Below are 11,273 nucleotides of genomic sequence, written 5' to 3' on the forward strand. Positions count from 1 at the left end.
GAGGTGAGGTGGGGAGAGGCGGTTGGGGATGGAGTCTGAGATGCTGTTTGACATCCATATGGAGATGCTGAGTAGCAGCCGGAAATATGGGGCTGAAGTTCAAAAGAGAGGCCGGGGCTGGAGATGTAAACTGGGAGTCATAAGCACATAGATGGTGTTTAAAGCCATAAGCCTGTTAACTTTTTTATTTCTTATAAATAAAAGAGCTGAAGCAAACATGATCGTGTTGACATCTGTTAATTCTGGGTGGTCGATACGATGGTGGTTGTAATACTCTTCTTTGTACTTTTTAGTAGGTTTGAACTTTTTAATAATAAAGTTAATTAGTAAATAGTTTATAAGGTGACAAGGCTCCAAACTGCTGACGAGTTCAGTCAGGAATGCCTCAAACCTAAAACATAGGTACTGGTAACTAAGTGAGGAGTCAGGTTCAAGTCCTCCCCTGCCATCAACCTAAGTTCAGTGACTGGGGGTTGACCCTGTTTCCCCATCCGAACAACAAGAAGCTGACCCACAATTTCTGAGGGTTCTTGCAGGGCTGACCATCCAGGATTCAAGCTGGTGCCTCATAGGGTCCCTGCCAGCCCAGATGGTATCCACCAACCTCTCATGCCTAGTCTTCCAGATAAGGCCAGAAATACTCCATAAGAGGGCTCTGTAGATGGAAGTTCAGCTCTGCCTCCAAACAGATGAGAACTACATCGAGGGGAGTCAGAAAGAAAGGGCTCCACCGTCCCCAGGCCCTGGGACCCAAAAGGAATTAGGCTGAGTTTAAAAGCAGAGAACTAAAAGGGCACCTGGGTGGCTCAGTCAGTTAAGCGGCCGACTTTGGTTCAGGTCATGATCTTGCAGTCTGTGAGTTCGAGCCCCGTGATGGGCTCTGTGCTCCAGCTCGGAGCCTGGAGCCTGCTTCGGATTCTGTGTCTCCCTCTCTCTCTGCCCCTCCTCCACTCCTACTCTGTCTCTCTCTGTCTCTCAAAAATAAATAGATGTTAAAAAAAAAAAAGTTTTGTAAGCAAGGAACTAAAACCCAGAGACTTTTAGCCACAGTATTTGAGAAGTTTGAATGCATCCAGTTCAGGACCCCAAGACAGGCTGAAGTCTATTAAAAAAAAAAAAAAAAGAGGGGCGCCTGGGTGGCTCAGTCGGTTAAGCGGCCGACTTCAGCTCAGGTCATGATCTCACGGTCCATGAGTTCAAGTCTCGCATCAGGCTCTGTGCTGACAGCTCAGAGCCTGGAGCCTGTTTCAGATTCTGTGTCTCCCTCTCTCTGACCCTCCCCCATTCATGCTTTGTCTCTCTCTGTCTCAAAAATAAATAAACGTTAAAAAAAAAAATTAAAAAAAAAAAAAGAATAGTCTATGATCCTGAAACATACAAATAGGTGGGTGGCTAAACCAATCTGCCAAGTTGTAATAGGCCCAGGTAATGATAATGACACTACTACAATAATAAGTGCTTAAAATGCATTCTCTCACTTAACGATCATGAGGACAGTGCCGTAGGGTTATCATTTTCATTAGCCAGGCTTTGCTAATGAGAATATTGAGGCTCAGAGCAGTCAAGCAACTTGCCCCACATCATGCAGCAAAGAAGGGGCAGAACGTGGATTAGGAGCAAAGCAGCATGACCCCAGATCTCAAGCTGTTGACTGCTCTTGGTGAGCAACTCGTTCCTCTCAATCTCCTCAACAAGAGCCGGAGAAGACAGCCTCGGCGTAACTCTGTTAATTGAGCCATTTATTCATCGTCAGCCCATAAATATTTATTGAGTACTCACTGTGTGCCAGCGCTCAGTGTGCCTGGCCACGGGGATGCTGAGATTAATACGGACTGACTTCGTTTTTGAGAAGCATGCAGTCTAGAGAGAGAGGTCAGTGTATAAACCAGCATAATAGAACCGATGGCTCCAGGCTGCTCCAGGGGGTGGGGCTCATACGTCTAGAGGGTCCCTGCAGGAGAAAGGATGGTGATTCCCAAAAGCAAAACATGGGCCAGGGTGTGGAGTCATGGCGCAGGACTCTTCTCTGACATCATCAAATGGCTGAACCTCCATTCCTAAACCATGAGTCCCAGAAACTTCTTTCTGGCAAAAAACACTGGGCTCAGGAACATGTGTTTAGCTTTTCCCTTCATGAGAAGGGAGAAGATAGAGAACCCTGTCATTTTGTAAGAGAGGGGTATTGGCTGCTCCTTTGGAACAACCTGTTTCATTGTTTTGAGAAAGCCACTGGACATATGCACGGAGGAGAGGCCATAGCTGGAGATGGAGATATTTAGGACTCAGGCTCGAAGGACCTACAACTGCTATGTGACGAGAGAAGAGCTGCCATTGTCAGGACTGCTTTTCTGCAGAGAAGTTCTTACATCAAGACCCCTCGTTTGAGGGGGCAGTGGGGGTGGGGTAGGGGAGTTCATTAGCCAATGGGATTTGAGAGCCCCACAAAACCTCTGAACTTGTGGGGGGTGGAAATGTGTTTTGTGCATTTTTTTTCTGGGTAGAGGACCCAAAACTTTCATCAGATTTTCACAGGGCTCCTTGAATCCCGCCGGAAAGCTAAGGATCACTTCTTTGAAGATGAATTAACACATTTTTCAAATATTAATTTTCTAAGGGTGGATTTAAGCTGTGCCTAGAGCCATTGCATGTTCTTGGGGGTGGTGTGTGTATTCTTGTCTTCGTGCTCCATGCAAAGATCTGGAGCTGAGACCCAGAAGACAGGCAAAAGGGCAAAAGGGGCCTGTGGATGTGCTTCTCCAGGCACTTGGAAGAAGGACGGCGGAACATGAACGGGACAGCCTGGGGCACAGCTCAGCATGGACTCGACTGCTCCATGCCACACATGGTTGTTTCAATCTGCACAGCCCAGCACCTGGGAAATATCTTCATGCTATGGGATAGAATTTTGAAATTATCATTCAGACGGGGCCTTCAGCAAATCACAGTGTCAATCATCCGAGGAAGAAGCCATTCCTGGCTCAGACAGGAAAGAGGGAGGAGAAGGAGAGATGGCTTAGATGAGGGTAAAGGACAATCCCTTCCTCGCTCTGGGCTCACGGGTTGGGCTAGACCTTCTAAGGCATTAGTATCTGCTACAGGGCACACACATAAGAGGTGAGGTGGGGGAGCTGACCCTGCCAAGAGATGGACTTGGAAGGAAGACGAAGCCAGCCTCCAAACTCTGACAGCAGCCCTGCCCAGTCAGGGGTTTCCCAGGCTGAGATGTCCTCCTAAACCTCACAACTGTAAGCTCTGGTTTTACTCACCCTTGGCTCCCCAGTGCCCCGCACAGTGCCAGCCTTTAGAAGGAGGTGAATGGATGAACATGCCTGGATCCCCTAGAAGGCTGTGAACTCCTTCCAAGCAAAGGCCATTTCTGATCACTACAATATCACCCCTGCCTACCCTCCCCGTGTCCTGCTGATGACCACGGGGCTGAATCCCTTTCTCCTCACTAGAACTTCTCAGCTCAAACCCATGGTTCCACGGGTCAGACTGAGGCCTCACTGGTCCTTATGGATAAGTAACGGAGACCCCGGCAACTTACAAAAGGAGGATCTGCCTCCACTGTTTATGGCCAGGCCCCATCTTTTTTTGCCTTTCTGACTGGTAACGGTATTTTTCAGCAGAGGTCCTCAGTACCCACAGGCAGGATCCTCATGCATTTATACATCCACTTGTCATTCACTCACTGGTTCATTTGTCCACTTATGTGTCCACTCACTCTCTCATTCATGTCTTCAGTCCTCTGACCACTCATCTCCTTCCTGTATTCATTCATCTCCTAAATGTTGTGCAGAACGTTGAGGAAGAGAGAGGCATCAGACACAAATCTTGCCTTTGAGAGCTCTGAGATTGGGGCACGGGGCACAAGAGCCATGGACATGCTCACACAGCAGAGTACAAAGTAGTAAACGTCATGAGAAACATACAAACGCATCACTGAGGGGTCACAGAAGTAAAGACTTCTTCCAGTTGAGAAAGGGGGAGATCAGAAGCAGCTTCCTGGAGCGTGTGTCATCAGTGGCAGCTCCAGAATTTCTATGTGGAGAGGGGGTGAAGGTGGCAGCTTTTGGGGGGCAGCCTGAAGCTGCATCATCAGGGGAGCACTTTACACAAGACTGAAGAGCAATCCGCTGCCTATATCAGAGAATGAGGTTATGGTGAAGATGGGGGGCTCGTTCTCCCATAGAGCCCCTCTTGCTTCTACTACTCAAGAAATGGCACTTGAGCTCATGCTTCGGTAAATGAGGAGGATTTATTTGGACTCGAGGCAGTAGGGAAAGATGAACACCTGACAGGAGCAAAGGCCGGATGTGGAAAAGTTCGGGGCAAGTATGGGGAGCCTGGAGTCCCTAGGTTTTGGTGAGGCAGGTAGAAGGGAGGAGTGGGCAATGACCTGAGAAAGGTAAGTTGACCTTGGAATGCAAGACTAAGATGTTCGGGTTTCCTTCAGCAGATGGTGGGAACCGCTGAAGGTTTTGAGAATAACAAGAGAATAGCAAGAGAATAACAGGGCCAGTGCTATTTTGGGGGTTCTATCTCCGAAGCAGTGTGGAGAATGAAGAGAAGCAAGCAAGCCCACAGGAGGCTGGTTCCAGGCCCTTCCTAATGTTTAGGGGGGCAGAGCAAGAGCACAAATGGAGGTTCACACGCCACTGGCTAAAATATCTAAAAGTTATAAATCAAATTGACAAATAAAATACATTCCATCCCCCTACCTTACAGAGAGCTTCATAGCCACCTGAAGGACCAGCTTCAAATGTTTAATTCTCAAATCCCCACACTGGAAGGCACCTAGAGAGCTGCCCATGGCCCCAAGGCCCACCTCCCTTCTTTTCCCAACCCTAGCCTCTTCCCTCACTCCGAGAGGCCTCACGCACACCAGCGGGCTCCCAGCCCACACATCCAAACTCTGCACCCCCAGCAAACAGCTACCTCCAGCCACCCTTCAGGCCTAGAGTGACACACACCAGCTGCCCATCTGCCCTTGGGAGCCTGGGGCAGAGGTCTGAAAACCCTCGGAAGCAAGCCGGCTTGGGATGAGACAAGATTCCAGAATCCAGAGTGTTATGTGTATGGTCTAGAAGAGGTTGCGTACTTCGGTTGGGGACGTGCCCCTGACCTTTGGCCTTCTCACCCAGGGAGTCTGGAGGATATGCCAAAAAAGGCCCCAGTGGGGCTTTCTAAAGCCCAAGACCCTGGCTAGAAGCCCCCTTCTGCCCATGGTAAGGGCTTTTAGGACCAAGGGAGACGGAGTGAGGCCCCGAGCCAGGCCCTGTGAAGAAGGGAGCAGAAATGGCAGGCTGCATAGGACTTGGAGAGCAGATGGGTACAGCTGCCAATCTGAGCACTACAAGCACCACTGGAGCCTGAGCCCGGCTCCTTGACACCTTGGCACATACGCAGATGGGTGGATGAGCCACCTGCATCCCTTCTGAGAAGCCACCTGTGTGACTGTACTGCCCTCCCTCTCCTCTGCCCTCCTTCTGCCCGCTCCCTCCAACCCCCAGCCCGCAGCGTCTGGCCGGGCCGTGTGCAGGGCGTCTGGCCCCAGGGACAGGTGGGGTGCGCCCAAGTGCACACCTACACAGCTATAAATAGGGAGCCTCCAGCGGCTGCTGGCTCAGCTTCTCTTCCCCAGCTGTGATAGCACTGGAGCCTCTGGAACACCTGGACCATGGACCCCGGCGAATGCACCTGCATGTCAGGTGAGTGAGCATGCCCACTCTGGGGTCCTGGGACCTTGCACCGGCTTCCGACAGGGCACCCACAGGGCTCTGATGAATATTTCTTTCCCTCCAATTAGGAGCCGCCAGTGGGGTTTGTCTCGGACTGGTGACCTCTGGGACGGCTCCCACTCTATGGCCTACCAGTCTGGTTTGCTAGAATTGAGACCCTGGATCAGGGGGCACTTAGTGTCAGGCCCCCAGGGGCAGCCACCAGAGTTGAGGAAGTGCTGTGGCTCAGAATCTGGCAATCTGGTTTTGGTCCACTGCTGCCATTCACTCCTGACACTTAGTATTTCCAACACTCAGTTTCCTCATCCAAAAACCAGGGTCACTCATCCCCAGCTGCCCACCTCCCACTGTTGCGATGAAAGTGTTAAAATCATTAGGCATTTGCAGACGTCAGGGGAGTTATTAGAAGCATACATGGACTCCTGAGTCTCTGAAACTCCTTAATTTCACATAAGCACGTAGCACAGGAGGAGAGAGGTCAGAGTTTGGAGACATCCTGGTCTTTTATCAAGAGTCCTCACAAGGGGCGCCTGGGTGGCTCAGTCGGTTAAGCGTCCGACTTCAGCTCAGGTCACGATCTCACGGTCCGTGAGTTCGAGCCCCGCGTCGGGCTCTGGGCTGATGGCTCAGAGCCTGGAGCCTGTTTCCGATTCTGTGTCTCCCTCTCTCTCTGCCCCTCCCCCATTCATGCTCTGTCTCTGTCTCAAAAATAAATAAAAACGATAAAAAAAAAGAATTTTTTTTTTTTTTAAAAGAGTCCTCACAAGCCTCTCTGGTCCTATACAGGATTATGTCTATACCCGAAACTTGCCAAAGAGACAGAAGCTTCCAGCATTTTGACACTCAAATGATAGGGGGGGTGATTTTTTTTTTAAGTGTAGATGGTTTTTGTATGAAAACAAGCTATGGCTGCAGCTCTCTTTTGAGGTTATTTATGTCCCTGGTTCTTTCTCCTGGCCATTCAGGGTTGCCATCTCGCCTGATGCCTTGCAAAGGTGAGGAGGGTATACAAGGCTCCGACAGCCCCTGGGGGACCTGGGGCTTGGTGGACTTGGCCTAGTCTCGTGGTTCTCAACCCTGACTGTACATCAGACTGGGTTGCTTTTTAAAATATGATTCCCGGGGCCCCTGTGTGGCTCAATCAGCTAAGTGCCCAACTTTGGGTCAGGTCACGATCTCACGGTTCGTGAGTTCAAGCCCCGCATCCGGTTCTCTGCTGACAGCCCAGGGCCCACCTCGGATCCTCTGTCCCCCTCTCTCTCTGCCCCTCCCCCTCTCAAAACTAAATAAACATTAAAAAAAAATACGATTCCCTTTTCTCCACCCAGACTCACGAATCAGACTATCTCAAGGGTCGGACCCATGAATCTGCAATTTAGCAAGTGTCCCGGCTGAAGGGCTGGACACAGCCACCCCAGTTTCCATCCATGGTCTGTGACTGGGAACCACTAAGGGGCCCTGGCCACTTGTGTGATGCTCAACAGCATCTTCTATCCTCTTGCCCAGCCCCTCCCCAAGGACAGACCACTAACCTTGCCACCGGGACGATCTGCAGCACACCTTGTGTCCTCGTTCGATCTCAGTCCTTATCGCTTGTGGCTCTGTCTTCTCTTCTAGGAGGAATTTGCATCTGTGGAGACAATTGCAAATGCACAACTTGCAACTGTAAAACGTGTCGAAAAAGTGAGTTATGCTGACCGGGGGCACCGCTGGCCAGAAGCTAAGAAAGTCTGTTCCCTCCTTTCTCAACCCTCCAGCCAGCCATGGTGGTATTAAGCAGGTTCTGGAGGCCTTTGACCCATGCGGGAGTGATCTGAAATGAAAGCTGAGCAGAGACCTGGGGCAAAGCTCCTAAAGCTTGCAGCCCACCTGGGGATGGGGGCCTCCATGGGGTTGCGTAGGAAGAGGGCTGCGGGGAGGTCCTGTTGTGGCCAGTGGTGAACGGGGTGGAGCACTGGCCTGGGGTCATGAGCTCTGAGTTTTAGTCTTGATCTGCCACTGACCAATGACCTTGAGCAAACCCCTTCCCCTCTCTGGGCATGTGGCATATTCTTGATGACTCCTGAGGACCCCTCTGGCTCTAACATCCCACAGCTTCCTGCCCCAGGTAGGAAGGTCTTCTGCTAATGTGGTCTTCTGCTAACGTGGATAGAAGCCTGTGGCATGCTCTGCTTTCTCTAAGTGGTGGGAGAGGAAGTGGAAAGATGGGGGCGTGGCCCCCAAACTCACCTGTCTGTCCTGTGACCTTTTCAGGCTGCTGTCCTTGCTGCCCCCCGGGCTGTGCCAAGTGTGCCCGGGGCTGCATCTGCAAAGGGGGCTCAGACAAGTGCAGCTGCTGCCCCTGAAATGCATCCGTTGTGCTGGAGGCAAGGCCTGGGAAGCATCTGTACAGAGCATTAGTCGAGAAGTTAGAATTCTTGTACCATAGGTTATGCTTTTTATATATTTGCTCAGATGTGGTATTGGTGACATTCATGTAAAGTGCTTGCAGTAATAAAGTTTCCGCTCATGGTTGTCTGATGGCTCAGAGCACTGTTTTACCCTAACCCAGCAGGACGGAGAAGGACTGACTCTGTTGCAGACATGGTAGGCGCCGGCCCGCATCCCTTCTGCAGATGGCAGCTAATTACCCAAACCTGCAACTCTGCCTCAGGGGGCTCTCTCCTGCTGCACGAGCTTGCTAGATGCCTGCACAGAGCAGGCCAGGAGTACTGGGAAATCATCGCCCCTGGGGACAGCCCTTAGCCAATGACAAAGAGGAGTTGGTGGACGAATACCCACAGCATCTTTATCCTTCCAGTGGGACAAACCTGTGACAGGTTCTAGACCATGCTCCAGAAGTCCCCAGCAGCAGAGCGCTCCAGTAGCCCACGGTGGTGACCTGCTCCTTAACATACGCCATATTGCCTTCCTTCCTTCCCCGCCTCACTTCTCCATTTTCCTACCAGTGCTTCCTGGGATCCCCCACCCAACAAAACTTGTGCGACAAAACTTCCGCTTTGGAACTAACTCAATCTTAGGCAGGCTCTCCGGCATAATATTGGCCCAGAATGCCTCACTGTGCGAATAGTGATATTTAAGGAACTTTAGCACTGAATCGTCCATGAACTCCTAGGGTAGGATGTCTGTGCAGATCTAAAGAAAACCCCCAAGGCCAAGGTACTGAGGGAGTTAGCTCCCTGGTTTGGTTATTTGGGCTCACTTTGGGAGTGGGTGACAGGGTAGATAGACATAGGCCAGGAGAAACTGATGCTGCTCCCTGAAGTTCTTGTATTTCACGGAAGTCAATGTGAAGAGAATCTGAGGTCTTTGCTATTCCCCCCCAGATTGCTGACACAGACATCAGAGCTTTCGCTGCCCTGGCCCAAGTCCAACTAAGCTGAATGATTCTAAGTGCTGCCATTATGTCATTATGCAGCACTTATAATGCATCAGCCACCGTGCTGAGCATTTTACACACACGTTCTCATTTAATCCCTTCAATAGCCCTGCAAGAGGGTGGGTTGTATGGAGGAATCCTGGATTTAAAAAAAAAATTACTTATTTTTAAATAAATCTACATACACAAGGTACAAAATACAAAAGATACAAAGGGTATAAGTCTCCTTCCACCTTTGCCTCCCAGTCCTCCTCAAGACAGTGACTGTAACCACTTACTTGTATTCCAGGGATATTCCCTGCCTGTACAAGCATGTGTGACACACTGCATCACACACACACACACACACACACACACACACACAGCAGTGTACTACATAGCTAGGGAAACATGGTGTTTCCCCTTATATAGTAAATTCTCTGCCAAGTCCTTTTTTCCACTTAAGAGAGAACAGTAAGTAGAAGGAAAAATAAGATTAAACCACAAAAAAAAAAAAAACATGGTGACAAAACAAGAATCAATGGCTGAAGCACAATGGGAGACAAAGAGGGAACTCCACATATGTCTCTTTCATGGCAGAGCTGTCCCTGAGCCTAGCACCTGCCAGAGACCGTGCAGAGCAGGGGCCATAAACAGCTATAGGAAACACTGGTAACAATGAGCCTTCCTCTCCCTAAAAATGCACATGCTAAAACCCTCACTCAATTTTACATATGAGCTTAGAGAATTCACAGGCCCCCTGAGTCATCTCTGGATCCCTGAGGAGATCTTGGTTAAGAATCCAAGGCACGTGCACGGTATCTATCACTTAAAAGAATAAAGTGGTCTAATAACAGATTAAAATACTGAGCACTTACTTCTTGCCGGGCACTGGGCCCAACATCTCCCCTGCATTGTTTCCATTTAATTGTCACAACATGACCTGTGAGGTCAATACCCGTTATCAACTCCATTTTCCCCAGATGAGGAAACAAAGGCTCACGAGGTTAAGTGACTTGCCCAAGGCTATACAGCTAGTTTATAGAATGGAGATTTGAATCCAGATATCCAGACTCCAAAGCCATGCAACTGAGAGCAAGTGGAGGTAGACAAACAACTTTGTAGATGGCCAGTGTTGAAGGCTGAAGTCACTGGAGGCTGGCACCAGGGAAGGGGAGGCTCAGTCCACTCTCATCCACACCAGCACCCTCAGCAGAGTGGGGCGGGGTGTGGGGGGACTCAAGCCCTGAGGGGGGCCTGAAACCAGGGCCCATTACAGGCTGGAAGCAGTCATCAACTCCACCAGCCTATGTCACGGTGGTCATCAGAGACCATCAGGCTTTTGGGGTTTTTTTCTTGCATTTCTAATTGCCTTTTCCCTCTTGCTATTCATTGACCAATCTAATATACATTGCCTTCTTTCCTGATATTCTGCACTACTGTCATTCTGGGATGTCTTTTCATTGTTCTCCTAGGTTAGATCTATTGTTTCTTGGATTCCCCCATCATCCTCTTGGGCTCCTTTCTATTTTGCTGGAGTATATCCTCAAGCAATTTTTTACCAAAAGGATGAATTAAGAAGAGGGGTTTCCTCCCTAAACGTCAGGAAACACCTTTATTTTTCTCTCATGCCTGACTGGTAGTCTGGCTGGATATCCAATCTGAAGTTCGATATCATTTTTTTTTTAGCACTTTAGAAAGCATTGTTCCACTGTCTTCTCACATTTGGTGTTGCTGCTATGAAAACTAACATGGCCTACCCTTTATTTTTCATCGGAAGCTTTTGAGAAATTTCTCAGCCTTTTTGCAATCCTTTTATTAATCTTTGAGAATTTGGTCAGTCACATTTTAATATATAAGAACTTCTTCTCTGAACAGTTATCACAATATCTTGCTTGTTTGTTCAAATGAAGTCATTTCCTGAATCTCTCTGATGCACTAAATGCTTTTTTAATTTTTGTCATCAAGTCTCCTCCTTCTGGAACGATTTCTGCTTCTTTGAGCTACAAGCAGGCTCTGCGGGTGTCAGTGAGGCTTGCTGACTGGCAGGCTTGGTTTTAGCACGCCCAGTTGGGGACCTAGCAGGCAGGTGTGGCCCACCCCTCAGTGTCAAAACCAAAAGGGCCCTCCTCTGACCCTTTTCTGCGAGCCCTGGCCCCTCCAAGACTGGTTAC

At 49.5% G+C, this 11,273-nt stretch overlaps 1 protein-coding gene across 1 annotated transcript; it reads left to right on the plus strand.

Annotated features, from left to right (window-relative positions):
- The first annotated feature begins 5,680 nt into the window (after positions 1 to 5,680).
- Positions 5,681 to 8,086, plus strand: LOC124511898 (metallothionein-4). The gene is made up of 3 exons (XM_047079288.1): positions 5,681 to 5,711; positions 7,359 to 7,424; positions 7,995 to 8,086. The coding sequence occupies exons 1-3, from the start codon at positions 5,681 to 5,683 to the stop codon at positions 8,084 to 8,086; spliced, it is 189 nt and encodes a 62-aa protein (XP_046935244.1).
- The last annotated feature ends 3,187 nt before the right edge of the window (positions 8,087 to 11,273 follow it).

The sequence above is a fragment of the Lynx rufus genome, unplaced genomic scaffold (assembly GCF_022079265.1).
Source record: "Lynx rufus isolate CCGP_SWC_20201006 ecotype Redwood Valley unplaced genomic scaffold, mLynRuf1.p SCAF_16, whole genome shotgun sequence".
Taxonomy (NCBI): domain Eukaryota; kingdom Metazoa; phylum Chordata; class Mammalia; order Carnivora; family Felidae; genus Lynx; species Lynx rufus.

Coding starts and splice junctions, on each gene's coding strand:
- LOC124511898 (XM_047079288.1), top strand. CDS start 5,681: ATGGACCCCGGCGAATGCACCTGCATGTCAG. Junction 5,712..7,358: donor CGAATGCACCTGCATGTCAG/GTGAGTGAGCAT, acceptor CTTCTCTTCTAG/GAGGAATTTGCATCTGTGGA. Junction 7,425..7,994: donor CTGTAAAACGTGTCGAAAAA/GTGAGTTATGCT, acceptor TGACCTTTTCAG/GCTGCTGTCCTTGCTGCCCC.